Source organism: Corythoichthys intestinalis, chromosome 4 (assembly GCF_030265065.1).
Source record: "Corythoichthys intestinalis isolate RoL2023-P3 chromosome 4, ASM3026506v1, whole genome shotgun sequence".
NCBI classification, from domain to species: domain Eukaryota; kingdom Metazoa; phylum Chordata; class Actinopteri; order Syngnathiformes; family Syngnathidae; genus Corythoichthys; species Corythoichthys intestinalis.
In genome coordinates, this window is record NC_080398.1 from 37,924,551 (window position 1) to 37,950,707 (window position 26,157).

General features: G+C 39.3%; 1 protein-coding gene and 1 long non-coding RNA gene across 2 annotated transcripts; one reads left to right on the forward strand and one right to left on the reverse strand.

Annotated features, from left to right (window-relative positions):
• Window positions 1-230: 230 nt before the first annotated feature.
• Window positions 231-25,363, forward strand: mtf1 (metal-regulatory transcription factor 1). The gene is made up of 11 exons (XM_057833465.1): window positions 231-352; window positions 3,880-4,396; window positions 8,662-8,900; window positions 12,075-12,206; window positions 13,403-13,476; window positions 13,649-13,782; window positions 13,912-13,989; window positions 16,698-16,800; window positions 16,881-17,455; window positions 17,528-17,594; window positions 21,810-25,363. The coding sequence occupies exons 2-11, from the start codon at window positions 3,941-3,943 to the stop codon at window positions 22,223-22,225; spliced, it is 2,274 nt and encodes a 757-aa protein (XP_057689448.1). The 5' UTR covers window positions 231-352; window positions 3,880-3,940; the 3' UTR covers window positions 22,226-25,363.
• Window positions 25,098-25,831, reverse strand: LOC130914386 (uncharacterized). Its single transcript, XR_009062903.1, has 3 exons — window positions 25,679-25,831; window positions 25,512-25,613; window positions 25,098-25,447 (listed from the first exon to the last, which is right to left on the reverse strand). It is a non-coding gene; the product is annotated as an uncharacterized LOC130914386 (long non-coding RNA).
• Window positions 25,832-26,157: the final 326 nt, after the last annotated feature.

The window sequence follows — 26,157 nt, forward strand, 5'->3', positions numbered from 1 at the left end:
GTCTAAAAACAATTTTCAATGATGGCACAACTTTTCATTCTTCTGCTGTGAATTCAAATGAGTTTATCACTCGTAGACGTCCAATCCATTTGAAGTGGGAGGAACATGTCAAGCTTCCCACTTCAAATGGATAAGACGTCTAGCGTCGTCAGTGGCAGACAATGAGTTAAAAAGATGCTGTGGTCACTTTCGATATGAGTAGAAATCAGCGGTTGCTTGTTGTTGTTGCACTTTCCCACAATGCAACAGGAACGCCTCCTCCACGCGTGTGACGTCGTTCTGTATCCTCGGAGGTTATACACTGCTAAACATCCAAAACACGGGAATAAAGCTCCCTCAAAATCCAACCCAGGTAAATAAACCACGTTTTAATATTTTAGCCGTTTTTTTGTGTCGGTAGAAGCGGACGTGTTGCGTTGTCACGCGGAAATATTTGCGTTTTGGGAAGCCTTTTGAGTTTTGGGGTCAGCTGTCGACATTAGAACGGTTCGTGATTAGCATGTTTGGCTAAAGGTGCTGCTAGCATCTAGTATAACGTTACTTGTTGGTGTTTAATATTTTTGTGGAAAAAACGAGTGTGTGGACATGACATTTGCGCACCGTGACGAGACACGAGAAAACTGTTTGTATTATATTTATGCTTTTCTGGAATATTATTTTTAGCCGCTTGTTAGCATTGCATCAGAGGCGGCCGAGATGAAGATGCTAAAGATGCTTCTGGGTCATTGAAACTCTGACAATTTTGATAAATAACCACCGAATAACGAATTTGGAGTGGGTTATTGTCCCAAAAGTGTGCACGTTGTAGTTTGTGACGGTGCGACGTTTATTCTCCTTGTTGTGTATCCTCAAGTCAAATATGACATGGGAGGTTGTAAGGTAGATTTAAAGGTGAATCATGAGGATTTTTGTCATTTGAAAGCTCCACTATGTATCGTCCTTGTATGTTTATTGATTTATGTCTTTTTTTCTGTTGTGAATCAACCGAAATTGAGAACAAAACATTGAGATTTTGGTTGAAATACAGAATGAAACAACCCTTTCTCACATTCCTTTTGAGCAATGTCATTCCTTAACATATTGAGATTAGTGCTGCAACGATTAATCGATTAACTCGAGTACTCGATTAGAAAAAATATTCGAAATAAATTTTGTTGCCTCGAGTATTCGTTTAATTAAAGTGGCGTTGTAATGTTTTATTTTTGAAGTGTTTACATTTAGTTTATTAATTAGGGTGGATACAATGCCCTCTGGTCTGCCTCATTTCACATGGCTGAATCCAACTGCTCCCTGTTAAGACCAACGTAAGCCAAGTTTTTCTTTGGGCTGATGTTTTTTAATGCATTCGTAATTTAGTTTATATGTATATTTAGCCGTTTTTGGTGGGAAAATGACCCTGAACCATTTGTTAAGAGCAATGGGAAAAAAAGTTAGCATTTTATAGCATTTAAGCTAGCGGACGTTTGCCATGTAAGTTAGCCAATTGTTCTTTTGTTGTACATAGATCCTCATTTTTTTATTTTTAATACCGTTTGAGGCTCAGCTCAGGTATTTTAATTTTTCATGTTCCTTTTCTGATTACTCGATTATTCGAACTAACTAGTTCATCGATTAATCGACTACTAAAATAATCGATAGCTGCAGCCCTAATTGAGATATCAGGGAAAAAAATAGTTTGTCAAAGTAATGTGCATTGTGGCAATACTTTATCACAATATTGGCTATTTTATATCCCGATATGCCACGATGTGGTATATTTTTTATTATTTGGTGGGGGAAAAAAATCAACAATAATACGGTAGTTTTACCCCGTTTTTATTTATTTATTTATTTATTTATTTATTTATTTTTATGACATTAAACCAGTGGTTCTTAACTCGTTCACTCCAAGCCATTTTCACCGGTGCGATCTCCTTTGCTCCCGGCCGTTTTACTGGATTTCGACTTATTTTGCAAGGCCCACAGAAAATTCTGGTCTATTGCTATATAAACATGCAACCCACCAAAAGAAAGATTAGACTCTCTTCTTTCAGGAGGAAAAAAAGTTAGTTCATATCTTTTTCTATTCTTTAGAAATCAGCATTAGAAAGTAGCTTAGTTTGAGCAATTTTCCAATATCTGATGAAAAAAACGAGAAATTGAGCTTTTTGTGAAAGCATACATTTCAAAAATAACTTTGACTTCAACACAGCTATTTTTGCTTTAGTTACATCCCAAACATCTGAATAATGTTTTCCTTTTACAAAATAACATAAACAACAAGACAAATAGAGCTTTTGATAGCAAAGTAACAATTTATTTACACATAAACTAACTGAGATGACGCTGTTGTGGCAGCGACAGCCGGGTAAAGTTTTCCCTCATCGCTGCCTGTCTCATAAAGATGGATTTTTTTTTTGTCTCTGTGGGGTCTGCTCGGCGAGCAGCACGGACTCAACGACATCATCCGCTGCACTGGTGGTCCCAGTCGTTCTGCTCGGTCGTCCAGCGCCTGGCATCCCGGGCATCGTCTCTGTTGTTCTGCTTGGTCATCCGCTGCCTGGCATCCTTCGGCCGGCACACGGCCGTTCGTTGCCGTTAAATTGGGTTGCGGGTCTTACCAAATGCGCTACTGCCCTCCAACGGCAGTTTTATTGCTTTAAAATGGATTTTCAGCTTTCTGCTTTGGAGCTCAGTTGAATCAGAACCCAGAGATGTCTCTTATGAAAAAAAAAAAGTAAAAGACGTATAAATACGTCTTTGGGACACTGAAACAATTAAAAAAAAGAACGTAGTTATACGTTTTTGGGAGCAAATGAGTTAAATGCGAATTAAAAAATAAAATTCCCCCAGTGTTTCCTCAAACTATGCAGAATTGCACTTTCATTTTAAAATGAATTAAAAATACCTGGGCTTAGCTTAAAACGCCATAAAATAATAAATAAATGAGAATCTAAGTACAACAAAAGAACAATTGGCTAACTTGCATAGCAAAAGTCCGCTAGCTTAAATGCTACAAAATGCTTACGTTGTTTTACAGTGCTCTTAACAAATTGTTCAAACACATATAAACCTATAAACTAAACTACAAATGCATAAAAAAAAAAAAAGGAAGGTCTGCATCCATGCGGTTCGGCAAGGATTCATACAATTTATTGATGAAGTCATCAGGTACATCAAAGAAAGTAGTCTTGCATGCCTCCCAGAGTTCATCAACATTCTTGGGTTTCATCTTCCATGCTTCCTCTTTCATCCTACCCCAGACATGCTCAATGATGTTCATGTCTGGTGACTGGGCTGGCTAGTCCTGGAGGATTTTGATCTTCTTTGCCTTGAGGAACTTTAAGGTAGAGATTGAAGTATGCGATGGAGCGTCATCCTGCTGCAGAATTGGTCCCTTTTTATGGTTAGGAATGTAAGAGGCAGCTAAGATCTGTTGATATTTCAGACTATTTATGTTGCCTTCCACCTTGCAGATCTCCCACGGCGCAGACAGTTAAAAAACCGTGTGGCATTTGCCAAGACCCACAGCCTGTCAAAAGGATGGACGCTACAAAAGTGGCAAAAGGGATTTTTCAGATGAATGTTCCATTGAATTACACCACAGTTTCAGCAAATATTGCAGGGGACCTACTGGAGCCCGCATGGATCCGAGATTCTTTTAGAAAACAGTGAAGTTTGGTGGTGGCAAAATCATGGTCTGGGGTTACATCCAGTATGGGGGTGTGCGAGAGATCTGCAGGGTGGAAGGCAATTGAATAATTAAAAGTCAGGTTATTAGCAATTGGTTTTTACAAAATGGATAAGACAAGACTTTTGTCAGGGACTGTATCTGTAATTTTTGTGTTGCTATTTTCAATTGTCCAGCACTAATCTAAACTCTTTTGTGTCTTTCCACAGATTGATGCTTTAAAGCGGCCAGGTCCTCCTCGGCCAAAAGGAAGACGCGGCTCCAGGGACCATGTCCGAAAATGGCCCTCGCTCCGAGGCGCCGCTGTACTTCGAGGTAGAGGTGGACCCTTTGGAAGGGGGCGACGAAGACGACGACGACAAGCTGCACTTTGACAAAGGTGACGGCCTGATGGCGGAACCCTCGTCGTCCGGCGGACGCGTGTACGACCGCACCACCGTGCTCATCGAGCGCGACCCCATCCGACTGGACGAAGAGGGCGAGGAGGAGGGCCACTGCGGAGGCGACGACGATGGCGTCGCCTTCCTTACTGAGGGCGACGAGGAGGAGGGTTCGCTGGCCTTCATGGCCGACCGCGACGCAATGTCGCAGGGATACGTGCACCACACCATCTCGCCGGACCAGATTCAGTTCACCATCAATCCGGGCTCCACACCCATGCCGCGGAATATCGAGGGCGCCACACTCACACTGCACTCGGAGTGTCCGGAGACCAAGCAGACAGAGGTGAGACCACTTTGGTGTCTTGAAGGGCTGCCACAAACCATTATTTTAATAATTAAATGATCGTTGATTATTTTTTTTCAGCTCACATATAAATCGCATTTATACATTTTAACTGTAAATGTAAGTTTTCTGATATTTTTTATTAACAAAAATAAATAATACCGTATTGGCCCGAATATAAGACGGCCCTGATTATAAGACGACCCCCTCTTTGTCAAGACTCAAGTTTGAAAAAAGACTTTTTGAACACCAAATTAATTTTTAGACAGAAAATAATTACGGTACATCTGAAACAAATGATTATTTCAATATATTTGAGAGAAAAATAATGTTATTTTGCCTCATTCAAATCTTGATATCTGAACATTTAAATATGTAAACTAAAGTGCAATCACATTCGTAAACGAATGGCTTCTGGTTTTTGAAATGTAAATAAACCAATCTATTGTGATAAAACTACAAAATTGCAATAACTCCATTAACCATCAAAGTGAAGTCTAACTGTAACTGTAGTCTCGAAACAAATCTGAATAAGGAAAAATATTGCAATAAAATAATGCAAACTGGTTAAACTAAAAAGAGTAGCTGAGATCTGTCATGACAGAACATCGCTTCAATGATATCTGGCGCCATCTAGCGTCGTGAATGGGGAGAATAGCTGAGATCTGTCATGACAGAACATCGCTTCAATGATATCTGGCGCCATCTAGCATCGTGAATGGGTATAATGTCTAGACCGCGAATAGAAGACGACCCCCTCTTTTTCAGTGTTATTTCAATGCAAAAATCACCGTCTTATATTCGAGCCAGTATGGTATATAGGTTAACATTATTTCTATTTTTAAGTGGTTTTGAATTTAAAATCAAATCAAATAAATTTTTTAAAAATGAATAATACGAAAATATTGACTCTTAATTCATTTAATGCCATTAATTACAAAGGTTTTTTTTTTTTTTTTTTTTAATAAAACGATCTTAAAAATTCATAAGGTTTATTTAAAACATTTTGGACAAATACAGTACTGTAAAAATAGTATGTTTTCCCCTTTTTTTTTTTCATTAAAAATATTATTATAATTCATAAAATTTTAAAAAGTAAATGCATGAATGTTTTATATTAATTAATTGACTGCCATTGACAGCAATATACGTAACATCTGTTTTAACTTGGATGGTTGGCATTGAATGATCATGTTTCAGCATCATTGAAGGTGACAGAAGTACTATCCATTTGAATTGGGAAGACTGACAGCAATTCTTCAATTCGAAATGGATTGGACATGCATCGCCGTCATTGGCAGCCGATAAGTTCAAGGAGTGCCCTAGAAAGGGATAAGAAAAAATACACATGATACACAGGAGTTATTTTTATTGACTGTCGTATGATGGCAAGTGCAATATAATAATTCATTCTCCTGCATGTCCATATTGCTAAAGATGTTGAAATAGTGTGATGAGTCACAAAGAAAGGGAAGCTGGCTCACTTCCTGCTTTTGATATTGATTAACATAAGCTAGCACAATAAAATAAGTTGCAATGAAATAGTTGGAGTAGATATTTCAGAATTCACAAAAGATTTTTTGAGTGCTGCTGAGTTAATTCATTGTGCAAGTTGGAATAGTGTGTAAACAAACAGCACAAATGGGCGTCATGCACTTTCTATTCACAGCTCTTGTTTAGCTAGTTAACATTGTTGGATTGAGTGTCTTTGTATTCATTATGTTCTAGAAGGATAGTTGTGTGTGTGGTTGCCACATGACACCATCAGTTAATGAGACGCTTCCCTTCACAAATCTGTGATTATATACATATAGCGGAAAACACTCAGGTGACTTGAAGTTCCGCGCTGAGACCCCCAATTTGGCCAAATTTCAAAATTGTCCTACAGTATATGCATCTGTCATACATCATTGGGAAGCTTAAAATCTCAATTTTCTAGGGGAAGAAAAATTTTAAAAAGGAGGGCATTTAAAATAAATAAACAGCGTAACCCTATCTGGAGGTGAGAGCACGCGAGAGCATAATTAACTCATTTGCTCCCAAAAACGTATAAATATGTTCTATTTTTAATTGTTTCAGTGTCCCAAAAACTTATTTATACGTCATTTACGTTTTTTTTTCCACAAGAGACATCTCTAGGTTCTGATGCAACTTGGCTCCAAAGCACAACGCTCAAAATCCATTTTAAAGTAATAAAACTGGCCACTGGAGGGCAGTAGCAAAATTTGGAAAGAACTCATATCGGACCATGAAAGTAAATGAATGAAGAGAAATAGTCAGGAAACGGAAGTTGGAAGAAATAAGAAGCGTGCCAAAAATGTGGAGAACGATGTAAAACGTAAGGCACATGTCCCACACACGTTCCCTAGTTGAATTCTGTTATGAGGTAGTGATCACTACAAAAGAAAGATTTAAAAGATTTTTAAAAATCTATCTTGATGAGACAGGTGGCGATGAGGGAAAAATTTACCTCATCTGCCGATACAGCTCCGGCCACAGCAGCGTCATCTCTCAGTTCAATAGTTTAGTTATGTGTAAATATATTGTTACTTTGCTATCAAAAGTGCTATTTGTCTTGTTTTTTATGTTATTTTGTAGAAGGAAAACATTATTCAGATTTTTGGGATGTCACCAAAGCAAAAAATAGCTGTGTTAAAGTCAAAGTTATGTTTGAAATGTATGATTTTACAAAAAGCTCAATTTCTGTTTTTTCATCAGTCATTGGAAAATTGCTCGAACTAAGCAATTTTCTAACGCTGATTTCTAAAGAATGGAAAAAGATATGAACTAACTTTTTTTTCCTGCTGAAAGAAGAGAGTCTAATCTTTCTTTTGGTGGGTTCCATGTTTATATAGCAATAGAACAGAATTTTCTGTGAGCCTTGCCAAATCAGTCAAAATCCAGTAAAACGGCCGGGATCGAAGGGCCTTGCTCCAGTGAAAATGGCTGGGAGTGAATGATTTAAGAGAGGTGTCACTCATTAAGTTGGCAGCTTCACCATTGCAGAAATGTCCTACTAATAATTGCTCTCTAGATTCTTGCAGCAATCAGTCTCCAACTCTCCATCCACATGTCCGTTGCCCTAAGGCTCTGAGTGTATGATAAAAGAGCCAAAGATTTCGCCTTTCTCATGTGATGTACTTAAGCCAGGAGGTATTTATCAGTTAAAATGAGAAAAGGGTGGAGAAGCATAAACAACAACTCCCAGCTATGCTCCTATGGGTGTGGGAGCACAGTGTGAGATGACTGTGTTTTAAACAGCCCTCTGAATTTGGAACAATAAACTCATTTGACCATATATCCGTTCGCAAAGGCCGGAGATACGATTGTAGCGGTAGCACTCTCCTCAATCAAGAATGCATCGATTACAGAGCTCGCCACTGACATTTGCAAGGTTTCCAATACGTTGCCAGAGGCTTCACTTATTTTTTTTTTTTTCAATTTTAAAACAATGGGAGTGAGTGCTGACATATCTTTCCTCGCACATGCTCAGTACTAGTACTGGACCGGTGTTCTCACATATCAACATACCCATCGAATGAGCATAACTCATTAGTTCTACTTAGGCATGAGCCGGTATGAGATTTTGAGGATATGACAACGTTAAGCAAAAATACCACAGTATCATGGTATTGCAATTATAGCTCTAAAATGTGCTATTTTGAGATGTATGGGTTAAAAAAAACTTTTCCATTGAAATGGATTTTATTTTTTCACAACATACAGTATTTGCAAATTGGAACATCAACATGAATATAATGTTAAAATATATAAATTTTAAAAAAAATTAACTGAAATATTTTAAATAAAATTGCACCGTTTGGTGCCTCAAAGTAGCGATGATCCCAGTGATGGCAGCGGGCATTGATCTCGCAGAAAATATTTCAGCTAGCTCTGGAAAATACTGTAACAATGTCAGTTTGAATAAATTAGCTCTTTATGATTATTTCTTTTCCATAAAATAGCTTGCTAACTAGGCAGACACTGAACAAAACTAGCCAGACTGAGTGCCAGACAGACAAACAGAAAAAAGTTTCCCCCTACATCATATCGCTTCCGACTCATAATCAAACTTTTATGGTTTTGTATTGAATCATAGTCCATGTATCTAAGTATCAAATGTCGAATTAGCCTCATGTCAGATTGTCAACCTCGCATCCCTCATTAAATATGGATCTTATTTCTACCCTGTTTCACACCAACATACAAAACACCTCTCTATTCAAACCAGCCGTTCTCAAGACATTTTAATCTGTACTTCTCAGGTAAAACGCTACCAGTGCATGTTCGAAGGCTGCACCAGGACTTACAGCACGGCGGGAAACCTGCGCACGCACCAAAAGACCCACCGCGGCGAGTACACGTTTGTCTGCAACCAGCAAGGCTGCGGCAAGGCCTTCCTCACCTCGTATAGCCTCAAGATCCACGTCCGCGTTCACACCAAGGAGAAGCCGTTCGAGTGCGACGTACAAGGCTGCGAGAAGGCCTTCAACACCTTGTACAGGTGAGCTCCAATTAACACGATACGGCGATACAACAGTTATCGATCGTTGGTCAGGAAATGATTCTATGACATTCTACGATAAAACTAATAGGCAGAAAAACAATGTTTTCATCCTTCTGCTGTGAATTGGAATGAGTTTATCACAAATAGACCTCCAATCCATTTGAAGTGGGAGGGTGCCATCCCTCCCACTTCAAACAGATTAAACGTCTATGGCCGTCAGTGGCAGCCAATTCCAGGCAGTGATTTAATTTGGAGGCCTTTCAGGTAGTTTCCTATTGATTTTCGGTCACTTCCTTTTCATTTTGGTCATTTGTTTCAGTCACTGTTGGTTTTGGGCCTTTTACAGGTCACCAAGTTGCGTTTTAGTAGTGCTGCAACGATTGATCGATTTACTCGAGTAATTAGAATAAAACTTCTAATCAAACTTTGCTGCTTCAAGTATTAGTTTAATTAGAGTAGTGTTGTAATGGTTTGTTTTGAAAGTGTTTACATTTATAACTCATTTAATATGGCTGAATCCAGCCGCTTCCTGTTAAGACTAACATAAGGTAGGTTGAGCTAATGTTTTTTTATGCATTCTTAATTTAATTTAGAGGTATATTTAGACATTTTTTGTGGGAATATACACTCACCGGCCACTTTATTAGGTACACCTGTCTAACTGCTCGTTAACACTTAATTCTAATCAGCCAATCATATGGCGGCAACTCAGTGCATTTAGGCATATAGACATGGTTTAAGACGGTCTCCTGCAGTTCAAACCAAGCATCAGTATGGGGAAGAAAGGTGATTTGAGTGACTTTGAACGTGGCATGGTTGTTGGTGCCAGAAGGGCTGGTCTTAGTATTTCAGAAACTGCTGATCTCCTGGGATTTTCACGCACATCTCTAGGGTTTACAGAGAATGGTCCGAAAAAGAAAAAATATCCAGTGAGCGGCAATTCTATGGGCGGAAATGCCTTGTTGATGCCAGAGGTCAGAGGAGAATGGCCAGACTGGTTCGAGCTGATAGAAAGGCACCAGTGACTCAAATACCCACCCGTTACAACCAAGGTAGGCAGAGGAGCATCTCTGAACGCACAGTACGTCGAACTTTAAGGCAGATGGGCTACAGCAGCAGAAGACTACGCCGGGTGCCACTCCTTTCAGCTAAGAACAGGAAACTGAGGCTACAATTTGCACAAGCTCATCGAAATTGGACAATAGAAGATTGGAAAAACGTTGTCTGGTCTGATGAGTCTCGATTTCTGCTGCAACTTTTGGATGGTAAGGTCAGAATTTGGCGTCAACAACATGAACGCATGTATCCATCCTGCCTTGTATCTACGGTTCAGGCTGGTGGTGGTGGTGTAATGGTGTGGGGAATATTTTCTTGGCACTCTTTGGGCCCCTTGGTACCGATTGAGCATCGTTGGAACGCCACAGCCTACCTGAGTATTGTTGCTGACCACGTCCATCACTTTATGACCACAATGTATCCAACTTCTGATGGCTACTTTCAGCAGGATAACGCGCCATGTCATAAAGCTGGAATCATCTCAGACTGGTTTCTTGAACATGACAATGAGTTCACTGTATTCAAATGGCCTCCACAGTCATCAGATCTCAATCCAATAGAGCATCTTTGGGATGTGGTGGAAGGGGAGATTCGCATCATGGATGTGCAGTCGACAAATCTGCACCAACTGTGTGATGCCATCATGTCAATATGGACCAAACTCTCTGAGGAATGCTTCCAGCACCTTGTTGAATCTATGCCACGAAGAATTGGGGCAGTTCTGAAGGCAAAAGGGGGTCCAGCCCGTTACTAGCATGGTGTACCTAATAAAGTGGCCGGTGAGTGTATGTTTGAACAATTTGTTAAGAGCATTGTAGAAAAAAAAAACATGTTAGCATTATATAGCGTTTAAGTTAGGTGACTTTTGCAATGCAAGTTGGTCAATTGTTCTGTTGTTGTACTTATATTCTCACTGATTTTTTTAATACCGTTTGAGGCTAAGCTCAGGTATTTTATTTTTAAAAAGTGCAATTCTGCATAATTTGAAGAAACACTCATGAATTTTATTTTGTATTCGCATTTAATGGTCTTTTGAAAGTAGCCTGGTACACCAGACTCAACGCTGTTCCAGCTATTGAGTCTGGCCACCATTCCCACGGAAACAATTTCCAGGGCGGAGCAAGCCACAGCAAACAGACAGCGGAGTGGACCAATCAGCGACGGGCAGACGTGACGTTAGTAAAATGGCGACCGCAGGACAATGGACTTGCGCGCGGAAGTAAACATACGAAGAGAGCGGAGTTTATTCGACATGGCTAGCGCGAGACAGACTGTTGTCAATGACTCGTGTCGATGTGTTTTTGGTCATTTAAAACTGATTTTACCGTGGATTGGAACATATTCTCGGCTCTGCCGTTCACCATCTGTGCTGCTGAAGAGACGACTTTCGACGCGCAAGAGTGACGTTGCTCGTGAAGAACACGTCACGCAAATAAACGAATCTGATTTGTCGATTGATTTTGTACCTGCTCGAAAAGGCCGTTAATGGGATGGTTTCCAGACTATACTATCAGTGTTTGAAAAATACAGGGAGAATAGTCTGGCAGAGCCAGGCTATTTTGAAAGTGCAATCTTAGCAAGCCTTTGTTTTAGATCTCCCAAAATTTATTCTGCAATGCATAAAATGTTCATAATCCGATTACACGATAATTCGAACTAACTAGTTAATAGATTTATCGACTACTAAAATAATCAATAGCTGCAGCCCTAATTTTGAGTTACTGTTCTGTACTGGAAATGAAATGAAAAAGACTGTCCCCAAATGTATAGGAAGTGACTCAGAATCAACAGGAAGTAACCTGTAGATGCCCATAACAGACTGGCTGTGAATGCTCTGGTTTCAGTGCCATTGACGGCGTGAGGCGTCCAAACCAGTCAAAATGAATTGGATGCCTAGCGCCGTCAATGGCAGCCAGTGAGCTAACATTGACAGTATTCTAGTGGAAGATTTTGGTAGTAACCTATTGGCTTTTAAAAGGTGACACCTTTTTTAAAACGATATATCCACTCTGGGGGGAGCATATCGATAACCTTTTCGGCTATAAAGTATCGCGATATATCAGCTTTTCGATATATTGTCACACGCCTAATTATAACATCCACTTGTCTCCACAGGTTAAAAGCACACCAGAGACTACACACGGGAAAAACATTCAACTGTGAATCCGAAGGATGCACAAAGTACTTTACGACACTCAGCGACTTGAGGAAGCACATTCGTACGCACACTGGAGAGAAGCCCTTCCGGTGAGCAATGTGATATGAACTCAGAACTAATCCTCGAGAAGTGAGGGGATTTATATCACTGTGTTACTGTGTATTAGGAGTGTGCCATCTTAGGCACCCCACGATTCGATTCGATTCGATTACGATTCAGGGTGCTACAATTCGATTATCAAACGAATATCACGGTATTGACGATGATCGCGGTTATCACGATTATCACGATTATTGATGCATCATACATTACTAATACAGTAGCCAAACAAATTTATGTCCATTATTCATTTAAATTATCCTAATGATTCAATAGGAATGATGGAAACATGCCCATACAACAAAAAAGCTGCCCTTAAGCTGCTTATTTATTTATTTATTTTTTACAAGAGAATGCAAAAACATTAACCATTTTAAAGGGAATACTTATTTCTCTCAACAATACAATAAAATTGACACAGGTGGAATGAATTCCACATTTTCTGGAAACAAAGTATCTTTAGAAATAAGACTATTTTTTTTAACCAATATACTTTGTTTTCACAGATTTCTGTACTATTTTGCATGTTTGTAGTGTTACCGCTGTACTTAAACATGGTTTTACACGTTCTGCATATGAAATACGCGTTAGCGAATTAGCTAACTAGCTTAGCTCTCAGCGCTAACTATTAACATCTCAAAAACAACAACAATAAAGGCAAAACAGTACAAGAGGGTTCGTGTACTCACCTCTTATAGATGCACACGGGTCTTAGCAACACACTCAGGACATTTTTCAATTGAAATGCCTTAAAAGTACTGCTGGACGTCTAAAAGACAAGGAGCAACGAACTATCTCTCTTCCCCTCTTGCTCTAAAAAATAACTTGCGCAGGGTCGCGCTTCTGTCCCTGCCCGTCTCATACACAAATTTATTTGCCAGTCTTTTAAAAAGGAGTAAATCTCTCTCAGTAACCAGCAGCATCCATCATAACGTGCGTGCGCCCGTTAACAGTGGCTGGGCGGCAGACGTGTCTTGAATTTCATTCTGCTACGAGCGGCTGCCATAAAGTTATGAGGGGAAATCATCGGTTTTGAACCTTTATGAATCGTAATTGAATCGTCACGTGTCGAATTGCGATGCATGTAATAATCAATTTTTTTTTTTTAAACTCCTCTACTGTTCATAAAACATATATTTAATTAAGAGTTTTAAATCTGATGTGATTTTTTCTTTCACTGCACAAGGTGCGACCACAACGGTTGCGGCAAAGCTTTTGCAGCAAGTCATCACCTAAAAACGCACGTGCGGACCCACACAGGTATAATGATGCAGATTTGCCTTGTTGGATTAAATTCTGAAATGGACTTCCAATCCATTTGAACTGGAAGGGGCTGGCAGCGAATTGCTGTCAGACCATCCCAGTTCAAATGGACTGGATGTCTATCACCGTCAATTCCCTTATTTGATTCATTTTCAAAATCCCCCGACAGGCGAGAAGCCTTTCAACTGTCCGAGTGACGGCTGCGAGAAGACTTTCAGTAGCCAGTATAGTTTGAAGAGTCACATTCGAGGTCACGACAAGGGACAGCCCTTCAGCGTCACCCTCGCTCACCCGCTGTCCGAAGTGAGTCACGACACCAGGGCTTTTCACTTTTTTTTTCCTCACTTCCTCACATGTTGGATTGCTATGTCTAACAATTTCAGCTTGTTTCAGTAATACGTTCCAAGTTGATTTGTTCCCATTTATTTTCAGGATGCAAATCATTCGCTGTGCCTCAGTGACTTAAGTCTGATCTCGACAGACTCTGAGCTACGAGAGCAACTACACAATGTAAGTTGAGCTCAACTGTAATAGATTTTAAATTGAAACGTGATCACTAAATGTAATTTTTTTTGGTCGTCAAAACCCCCTATTTACTGTATAAAGCACATTTGAATTATCCCAAAAGACTCTCACCTCTGAAACTTTAATATTGAAGGTTTGCAAGATGTTTGGACATGCTTTTGTAATCAAACCCATCATCAGCATTGTGTGACCAAGTTTTAAACAGATTTGACTAGAGATGTGCGAAATTTCTGATTCTTAGATTATTCGCGATTCGGCCGTGGAAGATTCGAGAACGATTCACAAACGTCCAAATTCCAATTATCGAAATATGTCAAGTAAAGCGAAAGTAAAACACACTCAGCGCAGTCTTCGGGACACAATGAGGAACGGAGCGAGAGTAGCTAAACATCATGCTTGTCTTTACCCGGCCCCTCGGGTGATGACAATGCTCAACTCACGGCTCTAGCTCAACTCATGCCGCGAGATAAAAAAAACGACAACATACCTGACTGCTGCCGACAGCTGCTACAAAGTACGTCCACATAATAGTACGGTAGATATCATCTTTATATAGGACCAGATGCAAAATAGACTAAAAACTGATAACGACTTATTTTGTTTGTTTTCAAATCAAAAATTGGGAAAAAAAATAAATAACGGCCTATTTTTTGCTGATTTGATTGTTTTGCACTTAAAAATACAATATGAGGGAATGGAATTATCATTGTACAGTGGTATGGAAAAAGTATCTGAACATTTTGAAATTCCTCACATTTCTGCATGAAATCAGTATCAAATGTTATCTGATTTTTGTCAAAATATCACAGATGAAAATAATATGTCTGCTTTAACTAAAACCACCCAAACATTAATAGGTTTTCATATTTTAATGAGGATAGCATGCAAACAATGACAGAAGGGGGGAAAATAAGTAAGTCAACCTTCTGCCTAAGGAGACTTAAAGAGCAATTGAAACCTATTTTACCAAACATTTTAAGTCAGGTGTGTGCCCAATCACCGATGAGTGGTTTAAAGTTGCCCTGCCCACTATAAAACACACACCGGGTAAGAATTGTCTTGATGGGAAGCATTGTTTGATGTGCAACATGGCTCAGTTAAAAGAGCTGTCTGAAGACCTGCGATCAATGATTGCTGATTTGTATAAAGCTGGGAAAGGATAAAAAACCATGTCTAAAAGTCTGGATGATCATTATTCGACAGTCCGAGAAAGTGTCTACAAATGGAGAGAGTTTGGCACTGTTGATTCTCTCCCAAGGAGTTGCCGTCCACCAAAGATGACGTCAAGAGTTCAGCGCAGAATACTCGGAGAGGTTAAAAAAAGAACCTTAGACTGTTTGCTAAAGACTAACAGAAATCACTGGCACAGTCCAATATCTCTGTGCACACATCAGCTATATGTATAACAATGGCCAAGAATGGTGTTCATGGGAGGACTCCAAGGAGGAAGCCACTGCTGTCAAAAAAAAAAAAAAAAACATTGTTGCTCGTTTAATGTTCGCAAATACACGTTCTGGAGTGGCCAAGTCAAAGTCCAGATTTGAACCCCATTGAGATGCTGTGGCATGACCTAAAGACAGCGATTCATGCCAATCCCAGGAATCTGACTGAACTGCAGCAGTTTTGTAGAGAAGAATGGGGCAAGATTAGTCCTGATCAATGTACCAGACTGATCTGCAGCTACAGGAAGCATCTGGTTGAAGTTACTTATGCCCAAAGGGGGGTGGCCACAAAATATTACATGTGATGGTCCACTTACTCCGCCCGCCCTTCTTTCATTGTTTGGATACTTTCCTCTTTAAAATATGAAAACTAGGGCTGTTAAACGATTAAAATTTTTAATCGAGTTAATTACGGCTTAAAAATTAATTAATTGTAATTAATCGCAATTAATCGCAATTCAAACCATCTATAAAATATGCCATATTTTTCTGTAAATTATTGTTGGAATGGAAAGATAAGACACAAGATGGATATATACATTCAACATACAGTACATAAGGACTGTATTTGTTTATTATAACAATAAATTCACAAGATGGCATTAACATTATTAACATTCTGTTAAAGCGATCCATGGATAGAAAGACTTGTAGTTCTTAAGAGAAAAATGTTCGTACAAGTTATAGAAATTTTATATTAAAACCCCTCTTAATGTTTTCGTTTTAATAAAATTTGTAAAATTTTCAATCAAAAAATAAACTACTAGCCCGCCATTGTTGATGTCAATAATTACTTACACAATGCTCATAGGTGCTGAAGCCTATAAAATCAGTCACATTCAAGCGCCAGCAGAGGGCGGCAGAACTCCATAAAACACAACAAGTGAGCGTTTCACTGTACTGTCATTTAAATCTGTGTGAGCGGGGCATCTGCGTTAATTGCGTCAAATATTTTAACGTGATTAATTTAAAAGATTAATTAACGCCCGTTAACGCGATAATTTTGACAGCCCTAATGAAAACCTATAAATGTTTAGGTGGTTTTAGTTAAAGCAGTTTTTTCATCTGTGTAATTTTGACAAAGATCAGATCACATTTGATGGTGATATTATGCAGAAATGTGACAAATTTTAAAAGATTCAGATGGATTTTCATACCACTATATTTTTGTTCTATTCGTTTTTGGTTTGTATCATTTTCGATGACGTTTTGATTATAATGACCACCGAGTTTCATATTATTTCAATCCAGGCACAGAATTTGGACCTGAACAATGTGACTCCTGTGAAAATCTTTGAGCTCATGTTCCAGAGTCCTGAAAATAGTGTCAGTCAGGATGAGGCCCGGCCTAGCGGTACGTACTCGTCCATACCGCTTTGTGAAACGTCGCCTTTTTTTTACATCAGTTGATCCGCGGTTATCTCTCCTCTTCAGAAAGTCTCGCCGAACGCTTCGGCTTGGAAACCCCTACCCCGCCCACTGTGACCGAAGCACCATCTATGAGGTCTTTCTCTTTCACACCAGCCTCTTCCTCGTCCTCCTGCACGGCCACCATCATGGAGGCTCCTCCTTCCTCTCAGGCCCTCGTGCCTGCCTCCGCAGCCCCCTCCACCGTTCCCTCTCAGCCGCACACTTACTTGCATATCTCCGAGGGGCCCGTTCAGGCCTCCGTGCAAGCTCCGAACCATGTCGCCCCACAGCACTACGTCGCGCTCCCGCCGGCATTCATCCAGCAGGAAACCACGGCCCAACCCTGTCCTCCGCCTGTCTCAACGGAGGCTCTGGCGCCACCCGTCGCGCCAAATGTCACGAGCGCCGCCTCGGAAGCCCTGGCGGCTGTAGCCCAACCCGTGCCTTTGGCCGGTCACGCCATCTCCGGTTCCGGACCCACTGCCATCACTATCGCGCCCACGCAGAACCTGCTGCAGCCCGGCCTGGTTATGTCCGATCAGAACCTCCAATGGATCCTGAGCAGCGCCACAAACACCCAGCAGAATTCTGAACAGGCAGTGAGTTGGAAAAATGGTCATAACTTGTTATTTGGGTTCTTTTCTATTCATTTCTACAATATTCCTTCACAGTCACAAGGTGGTCCAAAAGTTGAGAAGGTGTTCTTTACTACGGCCATACCAGTGGGAGGAAATTCAGGTAAGATTTTTTTTTTTCTTAAATCTTTAGAAATAGGCAGAGGTGGGTAGAGTAGCCAAAAATTGTACTCAAGTAAGAGTAGAGTTACTTCAAATTAATATCACTAAAAGTAGTCATCCAAAAATGTACTCGAGTACAAGTAAAAAAATATTTAGTGAAAAGAATACCTAAATAATGAGCAACTGCTTACAATTTTTCTCAGCACAAAGTTATCTATATGAGCTCTTGTTCCAATGATACTGTACAATAACCCATTACATGACCACATTAAGCCAAAGAAATTTAGAAAAAAAAATCATTGAATTCCGGCAAGAGAGAAAAAAATGACAGAAATGAAGCATTCTTCTTTCAAAGAGCTTATGTGCCCTCTAGTGGAGTAATAGTTCATAGTTTGAATAGTGAATAGTTCCTTCATAGTTACTATTATGAAGATAAAAGGATCATATCTCCAGTTTTACGTGGTCAATCGGTGCCAATTAAAGACTGGGAGAGAGGTTAAAATCTGCGCTTTCGAGTCATGTTGAGGACAGCGCTCTATGTCAAATACTTCATTTTCTACGGTGCTTTACAGGCGCCACATGATAGAACAAGCTGGCGTGATCATAGAATGGTGAGCTTGCCTCTGATCGGTATAATGGAGTCATGTGATTATTGTTGCGACATCTCATAAGTGAAATTGGTAGAGATACTTTTGGCATCGCTGGCAAAAAAAAATAATCTAATATGAAGAATAAAGATGAAAAATGTAACGTCTCATGTGTAGCCCAAAGTGGTGGAGTAAGAGTAGTGTTTTTTCTTCACAAATCTACTAAAGTAAAAATAAAAAGTATCTCTGAGTAAAACTACTCTTAGAAGTAAATTTTTCTCAAAAAGTTACTCAAATAGATGTAATGGAGTACATGTAACACGTTACCACCCACCTCTGGATACAGGATATAGAAGTAAAGAAATGTCTCTCCAAAGCCAAGACAAGGAAATATGACAAACCATACTACATGGCACTTGGCTATGTATTAACTAAGTTGGAAGACAGTACGGGTGTGACAATTGGGAAATCATATTTTTGCTAGAATTGCTATTTGATAATCGTAGAGATGCCTCCTTCTATTGTTTTAGTACAGGGGTGCTCAAGTCCAGTCCTCGAGAGCCCCTATCCAGCTTGTTTTCCATTTCTCCCTCCTGCAACACACCTGACTCAAATAATCAGGATCATTATAAGGCTCCTGCAGAGCTTGCTGATGAGCTGATCATTTGATTCAGGTGTTAAAGGAGGGAGACATGGAAAACAAGCTGGATAGGGGCTCTCGAGGACCGGACTTCGGCACCCCTGTTTTAGTACATAATAAAATAAAAATATTTTATCATAATTTCATTTCTGAATGTTAATTGATGTGGATTCAACGATGCATTCATATTTTAGATGTTTTGTTGGTTACGTTATAGTAGTGATATCTTTATTTTATTACGTAGAAGCAAGTATATCTATGATTAGCGTGTTGGCAAAAAATACCATTTCCCGTCACAATTTATAGAAAAAGTGAGATATCGCGATTAAAGCTGAAACGAATTCTCGAGCAACTCGAGTAACTCGAGTTTAAAAACTGATCGGAGTAATTTTATTCACCTCGAGGAATCGTTTAATTTTGCCAGCTCTAAGCGTCACGTTTTGCCCGGACTACTTTTAATGCGGGACAATGCGTTGAGGAAGAAGCAATTAAAAAAAAAAAAAAAAAAAAAACCTTACTGCAGCCGACAGCCGCTACAAACTATGCCGACGTTGCTAAAAACTACGCCCGCATGATGCTAATGTGGTAGCAGCTACTAGCAGGTAGTGTCCGATGCCTCTCATAGATATCGCATGCATTTAGGACTAGGTGCAAAATGACAGACTCGGCCGCGTCTGGGCAGCATTAGTAAACAGCCGCCATCTTTAAGCAGTAGACTTCTCGGCGCTAATAAATATAACGTTGCTGTCACTCGCTCACGTAGCGTTAGCCCTTCGGAGGGGTAGGTTTCTATTGATTATGACCACTGTCGATGCGTGGCTAATATGTCTTACATACAGGCTTTATTTAATCTGTAAAAACAGCCCTCTAGAGTTATGAGGGTGTAAAATCAAAACATAATAAAGCTAACTGTCAGTTTTAGCTCAGTAGTCATTGCTGAATAAAACACTTAAGTAGCACTGGTCCCTAATGTGCTCCAATACAGCAGGTATCATACATTTATTTTGAACACTGCAAAACTCAAAATCCAATCAGTACTTACAGTTTAGAAAAACTTAAAACTTAACTAGAACTTAAAAATAGCTTGACACAAATGAAAAATTCAATTGAAACACGTGGGAAAAACACGTAGCTTTCAAGTGATGTGTGTTATCAAGCGTAATTACATTTTTAGGTAAGAAAGATTTTTTTTTTAAATAAGATCTAGAGGTTATTTGAGTGAAAGCAGTGAATTTTTTTTCTAGTCACATCTGAGATGCAATTGTTGGCTGTTTTCAACAATGTACATCTAAAATAAAGACATTGATTGACTGAAAATGGTTCAATATTGGATCAAATGTATTTTTTTCTCGTGTATATTTATGATTTCTTTTTTAAAAAAAAATGTTTTATCCGATTACTCGACTAATCGATAGAATTTTCAGTCGGTTACTCGATTACTAAAATATTTGATAGCTGCAGCCCTAATTGCGATACTATTGTATGTAGCCCAAAAGGTAATCGATATACTGCTAAGAATCGATAGTTTTAAAAAGGTGTCACTGTTTAAAAAAAAAAGGGAACCAACAGGTTGTGACCAACTTCAATCCATTAGCTCACTGGCTGCCATTGACAGCGCTAGACATCAAATTCATTTTGACTGGATTGGACATCTAGTACTGAAACTAGAGCATTCACAACTGGTCTTTTGTGGGCATTTACAGGTTACGTCCAATTGATTGATCATTTTCTATTCATTTAGGGACACTCCAGAGTCACTTCCTTTTGGGCCTGTTGATTTTGGGCCATTTAGGCCCAAAATCAACAGGAAGTGACCCTTAAATGCCCTAAAAGGATCAGGAGGTGATTGAAAATCAACATGAATTTTTGAAATGCCCCAAATGTTAATTCACTGCCACTTTCCCTGTTTAAATGGACCACCGCTAGTGATACTCATTCCAATTCACAGCAGAATGACGATGAAAATAGCTTGTTTTTCTGTTTATTAGTTGTTTGCTCAGATAGAATGATTTTCTGACCCATGTAGTGCTGCAACGATTAATCGATTAACTCGAGTAATTCGATTAGAAAAAGGATTTGAATTAAATTTTGCTGCTTCGAGTATTCGTTTAATTAAAGTGGCGTTATAATGGTTCATTTTGAAAGTGTTTGCATTCAGTTTTATTGCTTTGGGTGCTTACACTGCCTTCAAGTGGCAACAGTGAATATGACATGACTCATTTCACATTGCTGAATCCAGCTGCCCCCTGTTAAGACCAACATAAGCAAATAAGTTTTCTTTTTTTTTTAAGCTAATGTTTTTTTCATTGGTTCGTAATTTAATTTATAGGTATATTTTGCCATTTTTTGTAGGAATATGTGTTTGAACCATTTGTTAAGAGCATTGTTTAAAAAAAAAAGTAGCATTTTATGGCATATAAGCTAGTGCACTTTCGCTATGTAAGTTAGCCAATTGTTCTTTTGTTGTACTTATTGTTGTACTTTATCTTTTTTTAATACAGTTTGAGGCTCAGCTCAGGTATTATTTTTTTATGTTCTTTATCCCATTACTCGATTATTCGAACAAACTAGTTCATCGATTAATCGACTACTAAAATAATCGTTAGCTGCAGCCCTAGACCAATGTATTGATAATTGCATCGCCATATCGTGAGATCGTTATCGTGAGCTTTGCATCTTATAGTTGCCCAGAGGTAAGAAGAAAAAACTTTTCAGAAGTGGTATTTTATAAAGTGTTATCACAACGAACATAGGACTGTTTGTCACACACCTTTTTGGTTTCTGAGTATATGGACCAATAAATTCCAGCATTTTCCAACAAGGTGCTGATGCATCAAATTTGGTGGGATCTCATCCTAAATCATAAGTTATAAATCAGTGATTCTCTCATCTAAACCATCACCTAATGCCATTTTTAAGAGCAGTTGATTGAAATTAATTTCATATCATTCGTCAGTGAACTAAACATGCTCTGAATTTGTCATTACAGGCAGCTCTGTCCAGCAGATTGGCTTGAGCCTGCCTGTCATCATCATCAAGCAGGAGGAGTCGTGTCAGTGTCATTGCGCCTGCAGGGACACAACTAAGGACAAGAACACGTCATCCGCCGCCTCAGTGCAGCCACAACCAGCAGACACGACCCCGCCTCCTGCTCCGGCGCCACCTCAAGATCCCACCCCTGCTATCCCCTGTTGCCTCCCCAAGTCATCCTCCAAGGTGGGTGATAACAATCCCTCCACCACTCAGACTTTCCCCCCACCGCCGTCGTCATCATCCTCGCACGGTCTGGCCAATATGGACGTGTCGGACTTCCTCGGGCTGCAAAGCCCAGAGACCGCCGCCAACATCGAAGCCCTGCTGCTGGTCGCCGACGACTTCAACATGGCCCTAGAAGGCAACCCTTAGACGCCTTGCCTCTCTGTCCTTAAATAGCGCGTGCTTCGAACCTCCTGTACCTTCAGTGCATTTTCCTCTGTGGCATTGTGCGACATAGCAGTGCAAACTTTTGTAACGGTTTGCAATAGTTGAGTTCACTGTTAAATACGGCGGTTGGGAAGCGTCAGGCAATTTGTCTATCCAAACACTTTGCTAAAGTAAAAAACATGAATGCCGACAGATACGAGTGCAAAATGACCATAACGTAAGCAGAGTTATAACAGTAGATATCTCTGCTTTAGGCTTTTCAGAAGTAGTCATCAAGTAAGTATCATTGTATTGACATTAGCTGCTAATGTTATCATCCAGTAAAAATCGTCATGACGCTAGCTGCTAACGTTAGATGCTATCGTCAATAACATTAGCTGCAAACGTTAGATCCTATCGTCAACAAATAACATTAGCCGCTAACGTCGATTTTTTATTTTTTTTGCTAACGTCAACAAATACCTGCTAATGTTATCTTCCGGTAAAAAAAATCGTCGTATGACATTGGCTCCTAGCGTTAAAGTTAACATAAACAAATAACATCCGCCGCTAACATTAGATGCTATCGTCAACAAATAACATTAGCCGCTAACGTTAGATGCTAACGTCAATTTTTTTTTGCTAACGTCAGCAAATACAGTACCCGCTAATGTTCCAGTAAAAAATCGTATTATGACATTAGCTCCTAGCATTAGATGCTAACGTAAACAAATAACATTAGCCGCTAACGTTAGATGCTATCGTCAACAAATAACATTAGCCGCTAACGTTAGATGCCAGCGTCAACAAATAACATAGCCGCTAACGTTAGATGCCAGCGTCAACAAATAACATAGCCGCCAACGTTAGATGCTAACGTCGATTTTTTTTTTTTGCTAACGTCAACAAATAACAATACCCGCTAATGTTATCATCCAGTAAGAAATCATAGTATGACATCAGCCGCTAACATTAGATGCTATCGTCAAGGAATAACATCAGCCGCCAACGTTACACGCTATCGTCAAGGAATAACGTTAGATGCTATCGTCAAGGAATACCATCAGCCGCTAACGTTAGATGCTATCGTCAAGGAATAACATCAGCCGCTAACGTTAGATGCTGTCGTGAAGGAATAACATCAGCCGCTAACGTTAGATGCTATCGTCAAGGAATAACATCAGCCGCTAACGTTAGATGCTATCGTCAAGGAATAACATTAGCCGCTAACGCTAGATGCTATCGTCAAGAAATAACATTAGCCGCTAACATTAGATGCTATCGTCAAGGAATAACATTAGCCGCTAACGTTAGATGCTAACTTCGACTTTTTTTCTTTGCCAACTTCAACAAATAACAATACCCGCTAATGTTAGTGGGTAATCTTATTTGCTAACGTTAGCTGCTAACATTAGACAGATGAAAATGTGTGGGGATACTTCCGATGTAAGCACACACTTAGGTCATGACAACAATATTTACTGGACAACTACAGTCGAACATAGCCTAATGTGAGATGGTCACAAAGCGATATCTGCCAAAGCCGGTCTTACCTTGCCAGTCTGCTTCCATTGCGGTTATTTTGCGTTTGTGTTGCGGCTATTGATATTGTTTTGTCCTTTTTCTTTCTGTTGCAAAGTGTTTGGAACTTTTGGGAAAAAACTGCCTGACAGTTCCTAGCCACCATACTTAATAATTAATACAGGTAAATGCAGTAGAAGAGATATTTTTTCTTTTGGAGGGGTTGTTAATTCATTATCTGCCATTGACAGCGATAGACGTCCAATCCATTTTGACTGCGAGTCTCACAGCCACAATGCATTGGACATCTATAAATGAATAATACAGCTAATGAAATTGTACATAACTCACTGATGACATTCAGTCTAACTGCTGTCGCGACACTGAAATTGCGAGAGTTCCCGTTTGTGTACTGCACTCCCAGGAAAAGTCCCGACACGTGTTTAGAGCAGTTTTCAATGCACTGATCAAGAGTCGCTCCCAGCACAATCGTCACCGGTCGGACACGAAAGAGTCCAAAAATGTGTGGCGAGCATTTTTCGCAAAATTTATATTTGAGCCGCATTGTCAGAACGGCTTGGTTGCATCGTTTCCCTAACTTAAACCTAATTTAAAGTTGTACATTATAATTTATTTAAACCTTTAATTTCCTACTGGCAATTATGTTTTGATGGATGAAGAGTTTTATTAATTTATTCTGATCAAACATTTATTTTAGTCTTTTTTGTTTGTGTTACTGAATGACTTTCCTTTAAAGGAAGAAAAATGCTTCTTCACTTGATTATGTTCTCACGGAATCCACAAATAACTACTGTTTTTATTGGGTCGTGACCCTCTCAGGGACGCATCCCAACTCCCTCCGTTTTGATGCAACAAATGGGCATGAATGCATTTATCTCCCAGTCATCACTGCTTCATTCAACCAAATGGCCAGTCGCAGTTAACTCTGAACCATTCCAGATATGCAGTATTGCATGGGTCCAAATGTCAGTGAAACATTATTCACACGTACGATTAACTATGCAATTTTGAAGAAAGGCATGCACACAGATGCCACCACACGACATCCCCCTTCCTTAGTGTTTAGAGTATTTTTATATGCATAACTCCAGTTGCAAATGTTTAGGTATATCAAAAGAGATATATTACTGTTCATGTCTACTACACATGATAGAAATAGTAGTTTTACATCAAAGGTGGTGTGACCACCGATGAATACTTCTCTGGTTTCATACCAGTCTGCATTAAAAGAAAAACTTGTTCAAAGATTCTGTTTTAAGAATTAAGTTTTTAAAAAAAAAAAAAAGAAAGAAAAGACTATACATATATATCACTTCTCATTTCAATTAAGTTTTATGGGTAAAAATTCTGCCTCAGTTTTACAATTTGACTCCGTTTGGAAGCAGGTTTATTGCAAATAACTAAACATCTGACAAGTCCATCTGAAAGAAAAAAAAAAGTGTGCTTCCAAAGGGATGTCCCGTCAACCACAGAGCGAGGATTTGTATTTTTTAAAGAGAATGTACAATGTTTAAATGTTTGCATATGCTCGTTTCGTACAAAGTAATACGATAACGTTCTCAAATAAGAGCAATATACAAATAAAACATTATTGTCTCATCCAAAGTGTCAGTGTTTTATTATTAAACAGCATTAATAAAATCAATTTTGCAGCGGGAGGGAGTCATCCTGGAGAGATTTTGTCTGCAAGAAAAGGTTGATTAAAAAATTGACATTGTATTTTACAAAATGAATTAAAGTTGCTCACCGCGAGAACATGTTTCAGATCTTTTAGGTCCTCCAGGATTTTTGTGCACAAGCTTATTTTCTCATCAGCAATGAATATCATCTCAGAAAGAGCCTCCAGTTCCTATGAAATAAAGCATATTTAGCCTGAAAGAACCATTTAGATTTCTTGACATTTTGTTCACTGACCGTTTCCACGGTAGGAGAGCCATTTTCATTTGCTTCAGACATTGTGGATTCTGTATTGTTTGCAACAAATTTACTTAAAAGCTGTGACCCAGGTGCCTTCAATTACTGTATTCGCTAATGAAAAGTTAATTATAATAGCGTGTTTTTCGTACGGCTTCTTTAAGAAAGTGATGTCATTACTAGGGGCGTAACCCAGATATGTCCACTTCCGCACGCACGAACGTCATCCAGAACTAGATGCAAAACGCTCGCTGTGAACCAATCGGGACGGCCATTATTATTTGTCGACCATTTTGTGTCAGTGCTATTTTCGTTAACATGAGATTAAGTAAACTAAACTGCATACTTAATCTTATTTTTTCAAGATATAATTTTTCAAGACATAATTTTAGTTTTTCAAGACATAATTATGCCTTATTAATAGACACGGAAATACAGATCGCTATAAACCCAAACGTTTGAAAATCTTCCACCGTGTT